General features: G+C 41.0%; 1 protein-coding gene across 4 annotated transcripts in view; it reads left to right on the plus strand.

Annotated features, from left to right (window-relative positions):
• LOC131246285 (kelch repeat-containing protein At3g27220-like) overlaps positions 1-21,322 on the plus strand; it is a 69,860-nt gene extending 48,538 nt beyond the window's left edge. For 2 of the 4 annotated variants that reach the window (XM_058246234.1, XM_058246236.1), the window contains exons 6-7: positions 12,838-13,044; positions 21,000-21,322. In XM_058246234.1, coding sequence (XP_058102217.1) covers positions 12,838-13,044; positions 21,000-21,164 — 372 coding nt within the window. In that variant the 3' untranslated portion in view covers positions 21,165-21,322. Of the gene's footprint in view, positions 1-12,837; positions 13,045-19,690; positions 20,221-20,999 lie in introns of those variants that run through there. The other 2 variants (XM_058246235.1, XM_058246237.1) reach the window with 2 other exon arrangements.
• Positions 21,323-23,740: the final 2,418 nt, after the last annotated feature.

Below are 23,740 nucleotides of genomic sequence, written 5' to 3' on the forward strand. Positions count from 1 at the left end.
TATACCCTAAAAAAAGGTTAAAGTCTAAATAATTAATTTTAAATTCTCATTATCGTTTGAATGTTGAGTTGTTTGAATCTAAATCAATATAATTTGTCATGCAAAACTTGTTAAAAAGACAATAATACATTCAGAGTAATTGAAATAGTTACAAAGTAAGTTTCACTCTCATTTTCTTGTTAAATATGATATTGAAGCCATTTATGGCTTAGATCCAAAGCAGTGTCTTGGGTAGCGCTCGTAGCATAGCTAAAATGCTATTTAGCGTATGCAGGTAGCGTAACTCTTGCGAATTTGTGATGTTTCAATAAATAAAAAAAGGAGGTCACACTTAGAGATGTCTGAAGGCAAAGAGACATGGAAATATGCGGTTGATGATCCAGATTCGCAGTCAAACACTCATAGGAAATATGCATTTTGTAAATTTTATAATAATTTTCTATTATTTTAATTAAAAAAATATTAGGTATCGTATAGCTTATGCTATAGAGGGCCAAACGCTATGCTATATGCTACATGCTATTTAAAAAACTGATCCAAAGCTTTAGATTTGAATATGGTATTGAAGCCATTTATGGCTTTGATCCAAAGCTTTCCTCTCTTCTTTTTCCCTTTCCTCTTCTCTTTCTCCTTTGTTCTTTTCCCCTTTCTTGCACAAGATGACAGTCCATCCAGGGCCCACCATCCACAATGGCAACCCCTCTATGGCCCGTAGGAACATCTTGCAGCCTCTTCAGGGACCCAACCACTACTGTCAGCTTTCACCCAATCAGTCTGAAGCTGCATTCACCTCTTTGAGACCTTCTCTTGGCCTAAATCTGGCTTTTGTGTGAGTTTTGGCATGTATAAAGTTACATAACTTTAATCCAAATCTGTTGATGTTTATAACCATGCCAGAATAAATGGCGAATAGCTTTATAGTGATGATTAGTAAAAAAAGGTGTAGAGGTTTGCAACTAGTCAACATGATCATCGTGGATTAATGATCACCACAGTTGAACTGGACAACATGAAAGAATATCTGGAGTCATTCCAGTCAGCAAAAAGTTTATTGGAAGTTGAAGCCTTGAAGGAAACTTGGTTTTATAACTGGAAACAAAAAGGACATATTGCAGATGACATATCCCATATTGATCGGGCAAGTGGTAGTCTAACGGTTATATCATGTCTCTTAAACTCCAAGCAACCAAATATTAGTGGTAGATTGTTATTTTTAATGACTGCCTAGGAGATTTGGGAGGCTGTGGCCAACACGTACTCTCAATGGGAGGATATGGCCTGTGTGTATCAATTGGGTTGTGAAATGAATACGCAACAAGGGGAGATGTCAGTTGAGGACTGCTTTGTATTGATGCGACAAAAGTGGAAGGAATTCAACTATTGTCAGTTTGTTGTAATACTCCAGAGGAGATCAAAAGCAAACAAAAGTACAGAATATTTTTGAGTAGTAGTCAGCGAGCCACCTCTGAGATTGCATGTCCTTGTAAGTGATTCTCTACCTTGGAATTTGTTTAATCAGAGAAGAAGGTAGTCAGTGAGACACCTCTATTAGACAGTTCCAGTTTTCATGAGAGAGATATCTGTTCTTGTCGCAGACTTTAGATCATTCAGAGGGAGTGGATCTGGAAAAGGACAGATCCTTCTACCTTTTTCTTCTACTGACAAAGATAGACTTTGATGCACTTATTGCAGAAAATGCAGACATCTTAAGGAGCAGTGTTGAGATTTAAATCCCCATCTACTTCTGAAGCCATGGAGCACCATTGCTGCTGCACACTCTGTCAGACCCAAGAGACCAGCTCAGCGATGATCTCCAGAAACAAGAGCCTTCTATTAAAGCATCACTTCTTCAAATGAGCAGCCATATGAGCAAACCAACTGCATCTGCATCTGCAAATCATGCCCCTTAGTTTTGCTTTCATAGCTCCACATATGAATGGTTAGAAGGAAGGATCACCCCCCACTACCAAAATATGTTCCTTTCTAGTGGCGTCAAACTTGCTGATGGGTATGATGCAAAAATTGGATCAACTTGCGAATTCAATAGACTGATACGATGATGCCACATCCAAACTGGAGGGAAAAGTTTGGTAGTAATAGAACCTAACAACCATCAACAACGACATGATGTGGAAGGTTGCCCATTACTTTGTGAAGTGGCTTCATTTAGCCAAGCTCTTTTTTGGCATTCAGTCTGACATATGTGGCTGGAGAAAATGGCTGGAGAAAGTCTATTCTTGCTTGAATGATTTTTTAACCTTATTTTGGACCTATTATGATCATTTGTGATTAGGCCTTAAATGGAAAAATATGATAATTGGCTCTTGAAACCATATTTTTTTTGGATCATGTGGTTTTAAACCTCAATCTTAATTTACTTGTAGTTGGCATTCAGTGGTTTGTAGTTATGCACAAGTTACTTCAATTCTGCAATAGCACAAGACAAAAATATTATGCACTATTTGTAGATTGTTCCCATGGCATGTATAAGTTGTGGAGGAATGTTATGAACAACTGAATGGCTTTAGTGTGAACTTCCACATTTCATTCGTCACATTCATGAGAGAGAGGTGCTCAACGGACTTCTCGAGGAGTAAGCATCGGGGGTTCTTGCGGGGGTCTTCAAGAGGAAGATCAGTACACCGGGACAAAGCAAAGTTGAGGGTTTAAGTGACTTAAAGAGCTTCACAGCAATTGTAAGGAGGGGTCAGACTCGGAGATGAGATGTGCCGGAGACTATTTACGTCAACAATGGCGAGGGAGGTGCAATGGCACCACGACAATTGCAGAGCAAGCAAGGGGCTCATAGTTGACTGAGGGAGAGAAGCCAACTAGGGAACTATGGGTTGGTGGATGACGGAAGAAAGGAGAGGGTTGTTGAGGGAGATTTGGGTTGGGGTGGGGAAACCTTGGAAGGTGGATGTGGGTGTTGGAGGTGGAAAATACGGGCCATATTTGGTCTTCCCTACCCTATTTGTTGAAAATTTTCTGAAGGAGTGGATGGACCACAATTTTCGGTGGGGTTTTGGGAGGGTAGGAGAGGTGAAAGAGGTGGTGATTCCCAGGGAGAGGAACTGGGAAGTTGGAGGGTTTTGCTTTCATCCGGGATGAAAAGGCAGATGATGCGTCCTTTGTAGTGATTGAGCTACATTGGAGGAGCTTCGAAGGAAATATGTTGTTGGTTCAATGAGCTAGGTACGGGATAGAGTTGGTGAATCACTAGATCTCGACGGTGGAGAAGAAGACCATGAAGGCACCAAGCAAGGGGAAGTAGGTGAGGGTGGAAGGAAACTTGGACTTCAGGGAGGGGCTGCATCAAGGGGCTATGATAGGAAAGACCTTCAAAGATGCAGTGGTTGGAGGGTTGCTAAAGGGGTTTTGGATGGTGGTGCATCAACCAGTGGAGTTATGCTAAAGTCAGGGAAGGAGGAGAGGTGGTTGTGGAGGGGTTCACATAGGGCAAGGCTAGCGGGGAGAGCCTGAAATGGAGCCTTGTGGTGGAGACTAGGGTCGACACCACTCTAGAAGAGGTAAAAGGGTGGTTCTCTAACATTGGAGGAGTGGAAGAACATGTCTATTCTGTTAAGCCCCTATCCCAGTTGGAATTTTGGATCTCTCCTCAAGCCAAAGGTGGAGATTGACAAGGTTTTACTTGTTGGAGCTCTATTTGATGACAACCCTGTAAAGAGGTTGTATCGGTGGGGGGAGAAGTTGACCTTTGGATGGGTTAAAGAGTGGTATCAACTCTAGGGTGGTCCTTTAGAGTTGTGGTTCCTTGATGCCTTCGAGGTTATTGTATCTTGAGTTGAAGATGGCTCGAATCTTCATAAAAAGGAACGATCCGTTGTAGCCTTGAACTAAATATCGATTGTGGCGAGAGAAGAATGCCTCCCCATTCGAGTGAAGAATGTCTGAGGGGCGGTTGGAAGGAGGTTAGAGGTGGAAGAGGAGGTTGTGACTTGCGATCATCAGTGCTGGCCAGGGGGAGCTCAAGTGCAGCAATGATGAGCGTCCATATGTGTCCTGCAACAGTTGGGGCCAAGGCTTCTTGAAGGGCGACGCATAGCGTTTTTGGGGATGGGTATGCTACCGCGGCAGGGGAGGGCGGCTTCTATGACAAGAGAGATGTGGGGAGTTCGCCAAATGGCCCTGACGCTAACCCAATGTCAGTGATGTAATTGGAGGGCGGCTCAGGCAACAATCGTGTAGGCTCGGAAGCCGTGTGGTTGGGTAGTAGGTTCACACGGAGGCGGTGATAGGGTCGAAGTCTAGGCTCAAGTTTCGGAGCTAAAGGTTCAGGTTATATGTGGAGGCTTGGTGAGGGGTTTTGTTCTTGAGATGCACGTGTTGGGTGACACATGTTGATGTAGGACAATGAACCACTTGCTCTAAAAGCTCGAACTGATAGAGCATGGCGAATTAATCCCTTTATTTCATAGCCCAGGCCCCACATCTCATGGGTTAGGACCTCTGCTGAACCCCCATCGTGGGCCCCAAATCACATAGGTACCGCCTCACGTGAGCCGCCCACTCCGAGTGTCCCCACATCCCACAGGCTATCCCACTTGAGCCCGATGTGAAAATGCCCCTGCATTAATCACCCCCGGTGAGCAGTCTCGAACATGAGACCTCCCGCTTTAATACCACTTTGATGCAGGACAATTAACCACTTGCTCTAAAAGCTCGAACTAATAGAGCATGGCGAATTAATCCCTTTATCTCATAACCCAGGCCCTACATCTCATGGGTTAGGACCTCGACCGAACCCCCCTTGTGGACCCCAAATCACATGGGTACCGCCTCACACGGGCCGCCCAACCCTAGTGTGTCCCCGCATCCCACAGGCTACCCCACTCGAGCCCGGTGTAAAAATGCCCCTGCATTACATGTCCTGATGACAACACAACAATGGTGACAAACATCCATCTCGCAGTGGAGGGCTCGCCAAGACCCCGTCTAATGTTGTTGATGTCAGTGTTTCGATTGTGTCGTTGTTTGCCCGTGCGTGTTTTCTCCCTCCGACTCGTGCGAGGTTACTTGGGAAGACACATGTGACCGGATTTCTCCACCTCTTCAAATATCTCTCTCATTTTGCTTTCCACTAGAGACTCTTTTTGGATCTAACTCCTGTGATCTCCAATGTCATGCTTTCATAAAGGTTGTTGTTGGAGAAAATCTAGTAAGGGGTGTGAAGAAGTTGTTCCTAGCAGTGCGATGGTGGAGAGAATGGATACTCTAGAGGACTAGATGAAGCTTATGTTAGATAATATACTGATGGTGGGGGTTGTGGAGGATGGCTCGAGTCATAGTTTTGGGAGGAAAGGTGCTTGAGGTTGCTCCACTTTAGGTGGCCCCTAGGGGGTGTGAAAATTTTATCGAAAGCTAGTTGGGGCCTCAAAAGTTGATAGAGGAAGTCAACCTCAGCCACTGAGTAGGTAAAGCTGGCTAGAAGAAATGGCTAAGGGTGGGGATAAACCAGGTAGGCAAGATGGTGGGTGTGACCTTCGGTGAAAAGGTGGAGGACTATCACTCGCAATTCCTGTTTGTGAAGGAAAGGGAAAGTCAATTGCCCGATTAAGCACCTTGGTGGACGACCCACTGATCTTCTAGAGGTCAAAGAGTAAGCCTTGCTTCTAATGTTAACTTTTATTTGGGGAATTGGAGTTGGGAACTAGGAAAGGGAGGAAGGGAAGGTCAGTGCCCAAATGAAGATACTATGTTCGAGCATGAAGGGTCTGTGATGCTTGCAGAAGAGGGGAAAGGTCAAAGAATTATGCCGGAGATGAAAGTCTCAGGTGATTTCCTTTTAGGAATCCAAGCTACAACAGTCGATAGTATGATCATGGACGCTCTATGGAGAGTGTCTCTGAAGGAGTGGGTGTTCATTAAGTTGGTGGCGGTTTGGGATTCTAACCTCTGGGCTAAGGAGGACTGGTGGGGAGGTGTTTTCTCGCTATTAATGGTGCTTAAAGATGTTTTGATTGGGTTCAAGTGGTGCTTCACGGCAGTGTACGACACCAACCAAGCTGCGAGGCATGTCTTTTGGGAGGGGCTTGATTCAGTGTGCGACGAGTTTGTCTTCCCTTGGTGTGTTAAAGGAGACTTCAATGTGACAAGATTTTCTTTAAGAAGTCCGAAGGGGGGAAGGTTACAGGGGGTATAGAAGAGTTCTCAAATATGAATATCGGTATCGTATCGGCCGTATCGTATCGATATCAGCACATGCTGATAGGCAATACGGGGTCGTATCGATCCGATACAAAAAACAATTGACCCGTATCGGCCGATATGCCTATAAAAGGCCAATTTTGAATTTTATTTATTTATTTACTTCACACGTCTTCTCTTCTTCTTTTTTCATTTAAACTATGGAAGAAGTTTAAAAACTTATTTTAGGCTAGATCTAGGCCTATTTTGGGATCAAAACAAATGATTTGAATGTGAATCAACAAATCAAAGCGAAGTGGACCATTATAGGAAAAATCAGAAAGAAGGGTAAACCTTCACTTTCTTTATTATATTTTCATCTTCTTTTTGTATTTCAATGTAATGGGCCATTGTTCACCAAATCATGATTGATTTGTGTTTAATTAGGGCCCATTTAGTTGACTTTCAACCAGTCAAATCGATAGACAACATTCTCATCAAAGAATGGTCCGGTACACCATTGAATACAATGGTTCAAATACAAAAAAAAAAAAGAAAAAAAAAAAAGAAAAGAAAAAAAAAAAGAAAGATTCTTGGATATTTCATTTTTTTTTTCCATATTATTTTTCTTAAAAAAAATTTGATCGATACGGGTCGATTCGGCCTCGATACCGATACACGATGCCGTATCGTATCATTTTTCCGTTGAGCCAATACGCCGACCGATACCGACATTTAAGACCATGGTTCTCATTGTGGGTTGGGAAAGATAGGCTAGTGGACTTTCTAATGGTGAACGGCCAGTACTTTGGTCAAATGGGCAAGCCAAATTGGTTATATCTCGACTTGAGAGATTCCTATTGTCTGTTGAATGGGTGCCAATTTTTTCGTGGCCTATTTAAGAGGGCCATCGAATCCAGTTTCAAATAATTGTCCAATTCTTCTGGAGGTAGGGGTGGAGAGCTGGGGGCCGAAGCCATTCGAATTCGAATTATCTTGGCTAGAAGTGGAGAGGTTTACTGATCCTGTTAAAGAATGATGGTCTTCTTTCACTATCGAGGGATATGTTGGCTTTTAGCTGAGTCAGAATATGAAATTCCAAAAAAGCAAAATCATCGCTCAAAAGCGGGAGTTCTTCAAGAAGCGGGAGGAGAAGATGGATGGTATTTTGAAAGGTGTCCACAATCTCAATGTAAATGCTGAAGAATCGAAGTTATTAGAAGATGAGAGGAACCAAAGGACATAGATATCCCAAGAATGTTTGAGTCGCCTTAAGGCGGAAGAATTCATATGGAAGCAGCGCTCAACAACCACTTAGCTTGAGGGGGATAAAAATACTAGATTCTTCCATAGCATTGCCAATGTGTGAGCAAGATGCAACAAAATAGGAAGTATTGTTGTGCAAGGAAGAAGAATTGAAGAAAAAGATCAAGTGTGCGCATCAGTGATCGAGCTTTATGGACAAGGGCTAGCAAAGGCCATTGGGAGATGAATTAGAGCTTAGTAGTTTGGCAGATGATGATGTTGTTTCTTTGGAGAGGACATTCTCGAAGGAGAAAGTCAAGGCTGTGTGGAGCCCTTGGGAAGGACTAAGGCCCCGAGTCTAGATGTCTTCCCGTTGGCCTTCTATTAAGGATTTTGTGTGGTGGTCAAAGGGGACATCATGAGCTTCATGTTGGAATTCTATGTGAGGGGTCATTTGTTGATGGAACGAGAAGTGTCGTTCATTGCGATAATCCCAAAGATCGCCAGCACGGATAGTCTAAAAGACTTCAAGCCGATAAGCCCGATTGGTGGGCCATACAAGATTCTAACAAAAATCTTGGTGTCAAGATTCAGGGCAGTATTGGTGAAGGGCATATCTAAGAACCGACGTGCTTTTATCGTGGGAAGGCAAATCATCGACAATGTCCTTATGGCACATGAGTGCATTGATTCATGATGTAAGGAGGAAGGAAGGGGCATGGTATGCAAACTAGATTTGGAGAAGGCATACGATCATGTCAACTGGAAATTTTTGGATTGCATGCTAAGGCGGATGGGTTGAGGTTCGAGATGGAGAGAGTGGAGGATTAGGGAGTGTATTTGCTCAGCTCGATTTTCTATCTGATAGGGCCTTCGAGGAGAGTTCTGCAAGGTAGTCTTCTTTCTCCTTATTTTTTGTGGTGGTGGTCGAGGCATTGGAAAGGACGCTATAAAGGGCAAGAGGCGGGCCTCTTTCATCAGTTTTAGAGAGGCTAGGGTGAACCCCCTGTTCTCATCTTCAGTTCACCAATGATACGCTTCTCTTTTGTGAATCTGATGAGGACATGGTGGAAAAGCTAAGAATGATTATCCTTTGTTTTGAAGTTGTTTCAGGCATTAAGGTAAATGTTGCCAAGAGTGAGGTGTTAGGGGTGCGGACGCCTAGGAAGGAGGTGGATCGGCTGGCTAAGGTCTTTGGTTGTCAAGCTAGATCGTTTTCCTCGACATACCTTGATCTTTCATTATGTATTGGGAACCGGATAACTCTCATAAAGTCTACCTATCAAACCTACCCTTGCACTTTCTCTCTGTTCAGATGCCTTCAGTTAGTTCTCGCCAAGCTGGAAAAGCTAAGAAGTGATTTTCCGTGGCATGGGTCATTGAGATTTGCCGGATAAGAAAGTGGAGAATTTTTTTTGTGGTTCCTCGATCGCTTGCAAGTGTTTATGTCAATTAGAGACGAGCGAGACTAGATGATAAGGGATATGTCGGGCCGCTTCTCAGTTCGTTTTTTCTATGGATATCTCCGTCTCCGGTTAGGGCCTGCTCCTTGTGTTCATATAACCTTTGTGTGGGGTTACGGGGCCCCTCTGAAAGTAACAGCCTTTGGTTGGTAGGGTGAGAGTCCTCACCATTAATGACCTTTGCAGGAGGCATGGTGCTTTGCAACGCGTGCCTGTTGTGCATGGTGGATGCCAAGTTAATCAACCATATCTTTTCACTAATAATAATAATAATACAAAGATGCTCAAATGAAATGTCAAGAAACATGAAATACTAGTAAAGAAATATTACTTTGTATTTTTGGGTCATTCCATTGGCATTTATAAATCATGAGAAGGGTGCTAGAAACAAGTAAACATCTTCAACAAGAACATAGCATTTGGCATATTAGATGCAACAAACGAAGCTCAACTCAGCAAAAGAACATGAAAGTCATGTATGCCCATTCAATGAGTGGAGAGACTCGCCATAGCATGAAATCATCTCCCATATGAGCATTCTTGTGTGTTTATTTTCATATTACCAAACCAACAATGCTAGCCTTATTCTCCACTAAACTGAAAAAACAAACCTAAAACCTCACCAAACACATCTGAATTAGTGGGTCCACTTTTGCACCCCTCTTGATGATTGGGTTAGCCTATTCTTTGGCCCAAGGCTTTATCATGATGGGCTAGACAAATGGTATCTTAGATCCTTTTCACGTGTGATTTTATAGTGGTGATACAACTTACTAAGTCAAGCTTTATTTAGTTTGAATACCACATTCTATTTTCTAATAGCTCTTTACCAATATCAAAACACAAGAAACTGTTTGCATGGTAAAACTTTGCCAGTAACCAATGTTCATGTGTCAGTATTGTTACATGCATCAGTGACTAGGGATATGGACGATATCGCCGATACTCGGAAAATTATTGTTGACTAAGGGAAATAGTGGGAAAAGGCGGAATTTTTCAGTAAAACTTCAGGAAAAGTTAAAAGACACATCTTTACACATTTAGGAATGCAAAAAAAACAACTATACACAATAGGTTTCCATTTTACAGGGGCCTAGGGCATGTGTTGTTAAAAAAAATAAAAAAAATAAAATGCTAGTAATAATACATCCGTTCTCAATTTGAGGGGTAAATGGAGAAAATAACATTTTCCCGCCTACTCAAATGTTGATTGATTCATCACAAATTCATGTCAATGCATGAGAATCATGCATAGAAATTGCAATTCGTGCTGACATTTCAAGGAATAAAAAAAACTTTCCATGGATTTTTTGGTAATCTTTGAGTTCCGGCCTATCTCCACTTTGAGTCAAGATTTTTCCTGCAAATCCAAGGCTTTGTTTAAAGAAAAACCAAGAGTTATTAAAATCACCTAAGGAACAAAAGCCCACGAAAATCGATGATTTTTTATTTTGGAATTTTCTCGATTTTTTCGTGAATTCAGTGTTTTATGGTGGCAATATCATCGTTGGTATTGCTAATACAAAGGAACTTTTAATGTTGTCCAAGGACCAAAATATTCTTAGTATCGCTAGTATCACCAAATTTCGCCGATAATATCAATAGTTTGAATTTCCTTTGTTACTTGGGGTTTCAGCATCGTTGACCTGACAGTACTGATAATAACACTATAGTACCCATTGTTCAAAGTATCCCTAATATTATCCTTATCTCCAACTCGGTGATACCAATAACACTAGTGATATCAGAAATTCCAAGTATCAACAATGTATTACTAAGTGTCGCCAATGTATCACCAATATTTTCAACTATGTAAATTTCAGGTGTCGCTTGTATTGCCAATGTATTGATATCATATCACCAATGTATCTCTAATATTTTCGACTGTGTAAATTCTAAGTGTTGCTTGTATCACAAGTGTATCGGTGATGTTTTGATAATATTGCCAATATAATGATATCACCAAAAATTTGTTTATTAAAAAAAAATTCCATTTCAATTTTTTTAGGGCACATGGTTGTAGGCAATGTTCAACTTATCGATGATAATATTGATAATATCTCGATTTATCGTTATCACAACATGCACGATATCGAGACCACAATCTTTCATTTCCTTTCCAGTTGTTGATGATTTTTTGGCGAAATATTGTGTTGTCGCTATTCTAAAATATCGATGTATGTTTGGATGGATGGTTAGATGGGATGGTTGGACTGTTTTCTTACCACGGCACATGCTTTTAAGCCTCAATTAAATGAAAACTTATCATGTATGCATTCCTTATGCAATACTTTTATTCCTAAATATGCAAATATGTGTATTTTAGCATCTCCTGAAGTTTCACTAAAAATTCCACCTTTTTTCCCATGTTTCCCCGCATTTCTGGTTATTAGCAATACTATTGACGATATTGATATTGCTTCTGTATCCCCGGTTAGTGAAACTTGTAGCGATACTAATACTTCTAACACTGATAGTACCTAAACATGACAGAATGAAATAGTTTACCTGGGTAAAAAGCATACATAAGTAAGATTTTTCTTACATCCAAACAACCCTAGAGAAAAAGAATTTCCTCAATCTTTTGTTCCATCCCATTTTCAAGGAATTCTTCATTTTGACAAGACATTCACTGATGATTGAAGTCTACGGAAGATGGAGTTTGCAATGGCCAATTGGCCATATCCACAGTTAATCACTATTCCACCTCTTTCTACTAGTCTATAGTCTTTTTTTATTATTAGTATCTTTAAGCAATCATCATTCTACTCAACAAACATCTGTTCTAGGAAATTCGCTTCCAAACACCAAGAAGAATCATGCTTTAGCATGGGTGGAGAACAGTGCCTAGCAGGCTAGCACCTTCCTTCTGCATCACCACAGCCCCATATAAATTTCCAAGTCCAAATCTCATTGAGGTGTGATTATTGATTAAATTCAATACTGACATTATTTTGCAGAAATCTAGGTTCTATGTTTCTAACCATCCCTGATTTTTCAAAATCAGTACTCCCAGTCAAACTACCAACATTCTCCAAGTGGCCAGTTTGTCCAACATTACCTTGTCTTATTGATGAATGTTGTGATATTCTGTTGATCATCATTGTCACCATTGCCCTGTCCCAGTTATTTGGGGTTCAGCTTTATGAATCTTGTATTGCTTCCTATCTCCCTATCCTCATAAGGTGAAAAACTTATGTCTGAGACCAGGTTTGTAGGGGAGATCTTGTGTGTTCACTAGCTTGACAACCAATTACACCACCCAGATTCTCTTGATTAGTGAAATAATGTTATTTTGATTTCGATTTCCTTTTTTTTTTTTTTGTCAATATGAAAAATGACCAATATCTTCATAACCATTTTGTGGACTGGCAATTCTCACTCTAGCCAAAAGGCCTAAACCACCAAGCAGTTACTATCATATGAACCTCTCACTGCATGAATCAGGTTTTATGAAGTAAATCTCCCAAAAATTGACTCTCAGCACCTTCAACTTCACAAGGTGCAGCTCAGAAGTGTCATTCAGCTTAGGAAGAAACAAAAGGAAGCATCTAAATAAATATAAACAAATACAGGTCGTACCACTGGCAGGTCCTGGTGATCAAGATGGCCTTGACCATGAGTGGAAAGTATTCATAGCAACTGGAAGCTTTCAACAGAAACACGAGTATTCTGGGTCAAGTCTTGAGAAAGGCCTGAAGTATGACCTGAAATTCAATAAGCTGAGGCCTTAAGTCCGCAAAACAGAAGATTGAGTGTTGGAATAATGATTCATATTTTGCACCGGTTCTGTTTATGCTTTTGTTCGTCTAAGAAATTCAAAAGATGCTGGCGTTGTTGCATGTAGACCACTCTTTTGGATTAATTAAAAATATGCACTGCTCAAGTTTCTCATCTAGCTTGTCATATATTTTGCTTCATTTACCATATCTTTGTTTTTCGACTCCTTTATGTGTTACTTTCATGTTCTCAAAATTTTCAGGTAGTTTATAGTGATGTTTACATGCTGGATGATGAGATGAAGTGGAAGCAATTGCCACCCATGCCAAAACCCGACTCCCATATAGAGTTCGCGTGGGTTATTGTGAACAATTCCATCGTTATTGTGGGTGGCACAACAGAAAAGCACCCTGTGACAAAAAAGATGGTGCTGGTTGGAGAAGTGCTCCGGTTTCGTTTAGATACATTGGTATCAGCCTTTTCCCATCATTTATATGCTTCAATGAATGCTAATGAACATCAAGAAACTTTTTTTTTTTCCCTTTTTCTATTGGTGTGTTTTCTCCCATTATACTTACTACTCATACGAAGTGTAGTTCCTGGCCTACAAGATTACCTCACGCCACTTCAAACCACCAGAATGTATAGCGCAACTTCTGTTGTGCAGTCTGTAGACCCATCAGCTTGTCAAAGTTTTTATTTCCTTCTTCATTTCTTTGTATGGTGCATGTGAAACCGAGATAACATAGGAGAATTCTCCTTGGACAGAGTATTCAGTAGAGTTGTCTGCATTAGGGCTGCCAAAGGGCCAGATTTGGGCCTGGTCTTGCCATGCCCCTGCACAGGTCCAATGTACATGACTCAGGCCTGAGCATAGACCGGAGCCCATTACAGACTATATCGCCGCCTGAACCTGAGCCCAAGCCAATTAAACTTTACAGGCACAAAGACTCAGCCCAAGCCCAATTAAAACTAAAGCCAAAGCTTAAATAAATCTAATAGGCCCGAGTCCATTTCACATAACCAGAAAGGGGTGATTAGGTTTTTCACTCATTAATAAGAAAAAAATTAGAGGTTTTTCATTTTGATTTATATTTTATTTAGATGTTCAACTATAAGATAGCCTTCCTGGGACTGGGTCTTGGCCCAAGCCCGGTTTATCCATAAGGGCCCCATGGACCTCTATCACTAGGCCCGAGCCTAGCCTTCTTAATAATCAGGCTTGAAGTTTTTGTCTGAGCAGCCCACGATCCAACAATCAAGCCTGAGCCTGACAGCCCTGGCCTGGGTCATTTACAGTGCCAGTCCCCTAATGTTGTCATTGCTATGGTTTTGAGCATTAACCTGTGGAACGAACTAACCGAAAAGACTCCCAAGCTATTACCTTTCCAAATCATCATATCTTGATCTTGAGGCGAAGGAACATGGAGAGCAAGCTGATGAATTCCTCGGTTTCAACCTCATTAAGATTTCTTCAACACAAAGGAGACCAAATAACAGTCCCGGCGCATATAGCATAACATCGATCGACAAAGATAAACCTATCTAAGGCAAGGTTGGCTATTCTTGGAAAGAGCTCTGTCAAAGGACGATCTCCACACCACTCCTCATCGATCCAAAATCGAATGCGGTTTCCCCTCCCAAGAGAGAAAGAAATACCATCCCGGAACATATGAAAAGAATTAATGATTGCCTTCCACACGCTAAAGGCACGGTAGAGGGAAGAGGACTTTGTATTCCAATTTCCGGTTTGAGTGCCGTACTTGGAAGCAATAACATCCCTCCATAGCTTCCCTTCTTCCACTTTGAATCGCCAAAGCCACTTTCCAAGAAGTGCGGTCTTCATAAGATACATAATTTTCATGCCAGCGTTGCCGTCACTAAATGGTTTGCAAACTTCCTCCCAGTTTAAAAGGTTAAACTTTCCTCTTTCCTCACCCCCTTTCCATAAAGAATTTCTTCGCAATTTATCAATTCTTTGCGTGACGAACTTGGGACATTTGAAAAGGGATAAAAAGTAAATAGGCATATTGGCTAAAGTTGCTTTAATGAGAAGTAAACGGCCTCCCAAAGATAGGCACCGATGCATCCAAGTAGATAGGCTTCTTTATCCCTTTTAATAACCATGTCCCAAAGATGCTTGGCGGGTTTCCCAATACAGAGCGACAAACCGAGGTAAGAAAAAGGAAAGGAGGCACTCTTACATCCAAATATATTGGCCAATTGCAAGAGATCTTCATGCTGAATATGGATGCCCAACATTTTGCTCTTAGAGGCGTTCACACTTAGACCCGAAATTGCTTTGAAACACACCACAACTTTTCGGAGATTGTCAACTATGATACTATCTGCTTCACAAAAAAAAAAAAGGAAGAAAGAAAAAAGAGAGAGAGGATTGTATTAACCGTGTATTGAAGTTGAGAAATTTACACCCTTGCTTCCATAACCTTGAACCCAACAATCGGTCCCTTCTCCTCTGCTCTATGGAGCATTCGACTAAAAGCTTCTCCAACGACGACGAAGAGGTAGGAAGACAAAGGATCTCCCTGCCTGATTTTGCGAGAAGTAGCGAAGTAGCCTTTAGACGAGCCGTTAATCAAAATAGAAAAAGGAGACTGAACATAAGAATTTATCCATTCCCTCCATTTAGAACCACATCCTAGACGACGAAGAGGTAGGAACACAAGAATCCACACTATCTTAGGCCTTCTCGGTATCGAGCTTACAAACTATCCCATTTTTCCCTTGCTTATATTTGGAATCGATACATTTGTGGGCAATGAGAGCACTGCCCAAAATCTACCTCCTTGTGAGACAAGCTCCTTGATTTTCCACGATAACCCTAGACAACATGAATCTGAATCTTAGAGCGGGAATCTTGGCCAAAATTTTATACGGGCTTCTGATTAGACTTATAGACATAAAGTCTTTAATGGATTCCGCATCCTCGATCTTGGGGATGAGAACCAAGAAGGTTGCTCTGAGATCTTTTGAAAGGCGGCTTCTTTCGAAGAATTCGTGAATAAAATCCATCATATCTTTGCCAACAATCGACCAAAAATTCTGAAAATACAACATCGGAAATCCATCAGGGCCAGGAGCCTTGTCTCCACACATGGAATTTAGGGCCAACTTTACTACTTCAGAAAACGGCTTCTCAAGGAAGTGTACTTCTATATTGGACAATCAGGGGAAATCCATATTATCGAGCCTCGGTCTTCTCCAAGAATTAGAGGCTAACAGATTTTTGTAGAATTGCACAATAGAGTCGCTGATACTCGTTTTGTCAGTAGTGCTCGAACCTTCCACCTGAAGACCAGTAATTCTGTTATTCCGTGCCCGGGCCTTACCCATATTGTGGAAGAAACTCATATTCTCTTCCCCACATTTTAGCCACAAAGCACAAGATCGTTGCCGCCATTTAATCTCCTCCTCTTTGGAGAAGGAATTACAAGATCAGGTCTTCATATTAACGCGAGAAAATCTGAACTTTTGGGTATTGATCTTCCGTTGGAAAAAGTTGGGGAACTAGTTGTGTTTGGATGCAAAGTGGGGACGTTCCCATCAAAATATCTGGGTCTCCCTCTTTGTATAGGAAAGGTTGCTAAGCATCTATGGGATCCCGTTATTGAAAGATTTGAGCATAAGCTATCAGTTTGGAAAAGAAGATATATGTCTCTCGGAGGCAGAATTACTTTCATAAAGGTAGTACTCTCGAACCTTCCTTTGTATTTCATGTCCATTTTCCAGTGCCCGAATAGTGTTCTTGATAAGTTGATGGGAAGAGATTTCCTTTGGCAAGGGGGAGAGGAGAAGAGGAAGTTTCATCTCTTGAAATAGGATGTTTGGTGTAGGCTGTCAAACAACCATTTACTCCAAAAGCCTAAGTTGTCAGAGTGTGGGTGTATCAATGTATATTAAGGGACTTTATCACTTCAACACCCCCCCACACGTGCAAGGTGGGAACTCCGCACGAGAACATATTGATGAAGGTGGAGGGACACTCACACCATAAATAGGTCAGGCTTAATTTCCCAGTCCCTGGGCCGGACCTGATTTTCGTGACCCCCCGTGGGAGAATAATATATTAGCGAGGCATATTTGCTGCTCTCGAGATTTGAACATAGGACCTTCCGCTCTGATACCATGTCAAACAACCAAAGCAACCGTGGATGTAACAGAAGCTTCGACCAGATGATGGTGCTCTCCTTACTGATCCCGAGATGTATCGACGACTTGTAGGCCGGCTTATTTACCTGACTATTACTCGCCCAGATCTCTCATTTGCAGTGGGGGTTGTTAGCCAATTTATGCAAGCTCCTCGTACTTCCCATCTCACGTCTGTCTACCGCATACTTCGGTATTTAAAATCAGCTCCAGGTCTTGGCCTCTGCTTTTAGTTGTATGGTCATCTTCATCTTTCTAGCTATTCCGATGCTGATTGTGCAGGTAGTACTTTTGATCGCCGCTCTACATCCGGCTTTTGTACCTTCCTAGGTAGTAATCTTATAACCTGGAAGAGCAAAAAACAGCCAATTGTTGCCTGGTCCTCGGCTGAAGCAAAATATCGTGCTATGACTCATGCGACATGTGAATTCGTGTGGCTTCGCAACCTTCTTGAAGAACTTGGCCACCCTCCTTCGGATCCTGTTCCTCTTCACTCTGACAACCAAGCAGCCATCCATATTGCTCGTAACCCAGTTTTCCACGAGTGAACCAAGCATATTGAGGTCGACTGTCACTTTATTCGGGAGAAAGTCGCTTCTAAGGAAATCGTCACTCCTTTTGTTCGATCTGGGGATCAACTTGCTGATGTTCTTACAAAGTCTTTGAGTCGAGATACTCTTCGTCGTGTTCGTGAAAAGTTGGGCATGATCAACATCTATGCTCCAACTTGAGGGGGAGTATAGAGAATGCTAGTGTATTGTGTATGTGGTTAGTGGCCCCTTTTAGTGTAAGTGCATGTGCACACTTCCCTCTTCTCCTGCGGTGTACTATATGCTTTATTATAATAAAACATTATGTGTTAGGGCAAGATAGCCTAACACATCATCTCTCCCAAACTCTCCTTCTTCTTCTTCTCTCTCTCAATTTTCTCATTTCTTCTTCACATTATCATCATCAAATCATTCTCTACTTAGGCCAAGAGGAGGGAGGTTTAGGGCTGAGAGGTTTGGATTCCATGAACAAGGCTCGATTGGGGAAATGGTTGTGGAGATTTGTGATTGATAAGGGAAGTCTTTGGAAGGAAGTCATAGGTTGGAAGTATGGGGTGGAGAAAGAGGGTTGGTGGCCCAAGAGCTCTTCATGTACAGGGCGTCAAGGGTTTGGAGAGAAATTATGAAGCTGAAATGTCCTATCTCAGCAGGGGTCTGTTTTGGTGCAGGCATCAGCTTAAAATTTCAATTTTGGAAACATATTTGGTTAGCAAGAGCAAGTTGCTGGATCAGTTACCTAATCTAGCTCTCTTTTGAGTATGTGATGCAAGGATCCACAGGTCATTGGCTTCCTTTGTTCTGGAGAAACCTTCAGGATGTTGAAGCTTACAAGTTGTTGTCCCTGTTTAATATGCTAGCAGGGGTGGACCTGTCAGATGCACCGGATATAGTTCGCTGGAAAGACAGTAAATCTGGTATCTTTTCTATTAATTTAACCGGATGTAGTTCGCTAGAAAGACAGTAAATCTGGGATCTTTTCTATTAATTTAACTGGATATAGTTCGCTGGAAAGACAGTAAATCTGGATCTTTTCTATTAATTTCTTATTTCAGTCTCTCTCTGGCTCAGTGACTGAGCCTTTGTTCCAGGGAAACCTTCAGGACGTTGAATCTGACGAGTTGTTGTCCCTGTTCAACATGCTAGCAGGGGTGGACCCGTCGGAGGAACTGGATATGGTTCGCTGGAAAGACAGTAAATCTGGGATCTTTTCTATTAATTTCTTATCTTGGTCTCTCTCTGGCTCAGTGACTGAGCCTCAAAACATGGTTTGTTCTCTATTCTGGTCCTACGGGTCCCCTTCTAAGGTGTCAGCTTTTGTGTGGCTGGTTAGTTGGGAAAGGATCCTAACCATTGACAATTTGAGGAAAGTGGGGCCTAATTATTGTTAATGCTTGTCCTATGTGTTTGTGCAACGAGGACTCAGTGAATCACCTTTTTTTGTTGTGCCGTTTTGCTAAGAAAGTTTGGGACAGTTCTATTGCATCTTTTAGGGTGGTGTGGGTTTTGCTCAACTCAGTAAATGACCTCCTCATTCAATGGCACATAGTTGGAGTGGGAAAGTTGGGTCGTAAGGTTTGGAGACTGTTGCTTCTTTTGGGTTTGTGTTGCATTTGGAGTGAAAGAAACAATAGATGTTTTAAAGATGTTTTCGGGAATGCGAAGGCAGTTTTCCGAAAGGTGAGATCTATTGTTATTGCGTGGGTGGCGGTATCTCCAAAGCTCAGAGATTGCAATCTCTCAGGCTTTGATCGGTCTTCTGTGTAATTTTTGTTTTCCTTTGTTGTATTCTTTTGTGGCCCTGCCTCTTTAAATTTACCACATGCTGGGTGACTTGTCGAATAAAGCCCATACAGTATCTTATTCCCTCCGTTCCTCCCTCCCTCTCAAAAAAAAAAAAGGCCCATACATTGTCCTATGAAGTACTTTCCAGCATGATGCTACAAGAGTCACCAAGTCTTGTTCTTTAGCACAAAGTTTGAAGTCAAGTAGACCGTTTTTGTTTTACTGTCCTTTTGGTGGAATACGCCTTTTCTAACATCCTTAGCCTTCATTTCATCAATGCAAATGCACATTATTCTGTACATTCATCATAGCTTCATTATGCATCTGCTGTCTTCTTTTCGAACAAGTCAATTTTTCATTTAGGAAAAGGGTAAGGTACAAATAGACCCAACTGGACTTAAAACAACACAAGCCACGAACCAGGAATAAAGTGCCATGTTATTTTTGAAGTACTGAGCATGCAATACTATACAATTATGTCACATAAAAAAATGGCTTCTTGTTTCTCTAGATAAGGAGTCTCCGTCAATAGCAACCATGGACTCGCTTTGATGGTAAAATCGGGCATCTTCTCGGTGAAATCTTTCTATAGGATACTAAGTGGTGACTTTGTAGGTAAAGGGACAAGTCTGACAAAGTTTTTATGGGAATATGGTGCTCCGTTAAAGGTTGCGGCTTTTGCTTGGTTAGTGGGTCACGATAAGGTACTCACAGTTGACAATCTTTGTAAGAGGAATTTCTGTCTTCCAAATGTTTGCCTTCTTTGTTACCAAGACGCAGAATCGGTGGATCATCTTTTCATCCATTGTTCTTTTGCGAGAGAAGTTTGGAATGATTTTTCCCAGCTTTTTGAAGTGGAATGGGACTCTGTGCTCAATAGAATCTTTCCTTTTATCTTGGCACTGTGGCGGAAACAGGAAGAGGGGGGCAACAATCTGGAGGTTGAGTATGCTAGTGGGAATATGGTGTCGTCAGCGAGAAAGGAACGATCAGTGTTTCAGAAATAGAAAAGGGTCAGCTGTAATCGTTTTTAGTAGGGCCAAATTCCACGTTATGGAATGGGCTTCGGCTTCAAATGTTGTGAGCTATTTCCAGTTTCTTGGTGGTGCTGTAATTGTGCTATGCATTTTGTATTTTTGTTTTTGGCTTTTTTAATAATATTGTCAATGTGCAAAAAAAGAAAAGAAAAAGAAAGACCCTCCCAATGTAGATGAGATGATAAAATAAGAAAACAACTAATCCTTGGAATTTTGGGTAAAATCTCTGAAGACGTGGAAATTGCTTCAATGCGTTTGTCATTTCTCTCAGCTGCATTTCCTTCCCACTAACACTGGCTTTGAAGGAAAGGCAGTTCAAGGCTTCAAGAGGATGAAATCAACCTTCTGGTTCAACTGTAAAACTCTGATGTCTGCCGTCTCTCTCTCTCTTTTTCTTTTCCTTTTTCTTTTTCTTTTTCTTTTTTTAATTGTCTTGGAATGTGAGATATAGCTTGTTTATTGAGAACTTGTGTCAAATTTTCCCGCAGGAGATTGATTTTAGGTGCATGTTTTTTCTTTGCACTCTGCTTTAAACACATGCTTGCATGTTTTTTGTTTGTACACTGTTTTAAACACATGCTAGCCTTGTATATGGAGCCATGAATTCCTTAGTTTTTTGTCCATAGCTGTTCACTGCCTTTGTCAAAAAATATGTATATAAATTGAACCACTTGAGCAACACAGAACAACAGTCGCTAGTGATCTCACCATGTAATTACAAAGAAAAAAAAGAAAGCAATAACAAAGAAATTAGTTTCAGTAGTATGTGTACAACTCTTTACATTGTTGCAACACTTGGTTTCTGGACTGGAATTTCTTGTGTTATGTTAGTCGTGATCATGACTTATGATGATGACGACTCTGATTGGAGGTTTGTTTATTTACAGGAATGGTCAGCCATAGGGAGGCTGCCTTTCCGTGTTAAAACTACTCTAGTTGGGTTTTGGAATGGATGGCTGTATTTCACATCTGGACAGCGTGATAGAGGACCAGAAGACCCAGCACCCAAGAAAGTCATTGGAAGTACTTGGAGAACTAAATTGAGCTTATAATTCTTTTCTTTTCTTTCTTTTTCTTTTTTCCTTTTTTAAATCATTCAATTGTAGCTGAATCAGTTTTCTTCATTTGTAACCTGTATCTGTAACATATGTTATTAGCTTTGGAAAAACCTTTTTCTTTCACAGGGTTATAAACTCTGTTTTAAGTTCCATTACCATTCGTGTACTAGTGTGGCTTTGATGTATGGGAGAAGCTGTGAGATTATGGGTATCTTTTAGAATCAATATAAGTTCCCAAGGAGGGTAGCCTCCTTTGAAAGTGGCTTATTTCAAGGAGAAACTCCCCTCAAAGTGGCCATGCAATTGTCACATTTCAGTTTTACATTTTCATTCAGATTGTCACAGGTTTAGGGCGTGTTTGGTAGATGCCTGAAAATGTGTTCATCTCATTATAGTTAATCATAATTATGTACTAGAACCATAGTTCAAAAACCTGAAAACTCAAATTGAATCGATGTTCAGCTGGGTCAGGTTGACTTGAAAACTTGACTCAGTATTTAATAATCATAATCAAAAGTATTATGTATATCAGCAGATATGTAAAGTGGTTAGAAATAGGATTAGTGGTTTTAAAAAAATGCATATGTTTTCATGAAACGTGAGTTGGTAAAGTCCATCTCTATGTTTTGTAGGCTGGAGGGTTTTATTCACTCCATCCACATTTACTTTTTATTAATATTAACTCACTCTGATTCAGCGAGTGACTTGGTTCGAGCCATCATGAGTCACGGCCAGTCAACCAACTAGATTTGACTCAGCGGATCAGCATGAGTCTGGATTGAGTCAAGACTGAGAAATGGGTTCCAAGAGACTCAGCTTGACACCGAGTCAAGTTAACTTGGCTGCATTTCCACTCAAGACAAACTCTTAGGTAAGGTCTTGTCTCAGTTGAGCTTTTGTGGCCGGGGTCGTATGATTCATGGTGCTGGTTTTTGCAGCTGAAGATCAAAATCCAAAATATGTCATATATAGTACCCAGCATACCAAGCTTACCATGGTGCATTATTGTTTATCTATTTCTACATTGATGGGTAACAACTTTTAAATTATTCTAAAAAGAAACAAATACAACCAATCAGGACCATGAGTTTGTCAAAGAGAGAGGAGTTTTTGAACACTTCACAAGTTTCAGTCTGGTGTGGTGATTGGCCACTATTCGCACCTGATTAAATCTTTTTTCTCTCTGTCTCAAGATGCTAGTATTAATATCATTGGAAATGAAGTCAAAACCCCCAAATGCTGTGGTTCGACCCTGAGGCCCAAAGTGTGATATGTCACTCTTCCCGTCAACGCATCATATCTGCAGGAGATATACAAAAGGTGAGAAACTATCTGAAGATCATCATCTGAGAGCCTTATACCAGCTGTAGTCAGTTACACAAATCCTGATCCGCCATTCTACTGAGAGCCATCTGAAGATCATCTGGTGGAAGAAGTCAATGGTGAGCCACCTGATGAGTGGATTAGTTGTCTGTTTCCTCCCCAGGTGATCTTTATGATGGGTCTGCCCTTTGTGCTCAAATGTCTTACATGTGATACGTTGGTGAGCTTGGTGGGCCCTACCTACCTTCTCCACAAACTTACTTCTCTTATGACTACAATGGCCCCGACTGCCTTCTCTACCAAACTTACTTCTTTTGCAAATACCATCCAAAAAATTCTCCGCCATGCCGACTACTCACTCTTTGCAAACTTGTCTCCCATAAACTCATCTATTACTTCTCTCTTGCCACTCTCTCAACATAATCAAGTAAGAAGATAGTTTTCCGTTGTCATGTTCCTGTATATTTAAAGATTTAATTGAGGAATGGTAGAAAAACTTCAAAAAAAATAAAATAAAAAAATACTAAACCCTAGACCTTCATCTTAGGATAACCCTAATGAAAAATTGTATCAACTGATAAGAAAATGCGGTCACAAGTGACTCTTGCGCTGTTGAGGGTTGAAGGGTTAGGATTATGGGTTTTTAAGGATTAGGTTGTGAGCCTATAATACAAACTTGCGTTCACTTTCAGTATAAAATCGCTTTCGGAATCATTATTGAATGCAAACGCAAGTCTGTAACGAACACAACTGCGAGCCTGTACTGAATGCGAATGCGAGATTGTATTGAACACAAACACGAGATATACTGAAAGCGACCACGATTCTGTACTGAACACGAGCTTGTATTAAACGCAAACGTGAGCTTGTACTGAAAACGAACTCAAGCTTGTGCTGAATGCGAACTCGAGCTTGTACTAAACGCAAATGCCAGCTTGTACTGAAATCAAGCTCAAGCTTGTACTAAACACGAATGCCATCTTATACTATAATGAATGATCATAGTAATTATTTTTTCTTTTCATTATTTTTTTTTTGTTCTTTTTTTTTTTTTGTTAATAATTTGTCTTTCATGTATTGCAGTTATGGAGTAAGGAAATCATAGCCATCAATGAAGTGCTCCATTTCCATTCAATTTCTTCCAGAACTGAAGGAAATTTTTTGAAACTGCCCAACTCGAAGGGATCTATTTAAAAAGTCCTATTTAGGTTACTAGTTAGATCTAATGAGCAAATTTATAATTATCA

The sequence above is a fragment of the Magnolia sinica genome, chromosome 5 (genome assembly GCF_029962835.1).
Source record: "Magnolia sinica isolate HGM2019 chromosome 5, MsV1, whole genome shotgun sequence".
Classification (NCBI taxonomy): domain Eukaryota; kingdom Viridiplantae; phylum Streptophyta; class Magnoliopsida; order Magnoliales; family Magnoliaceae; genus Magnolia; species Magnolia sinica.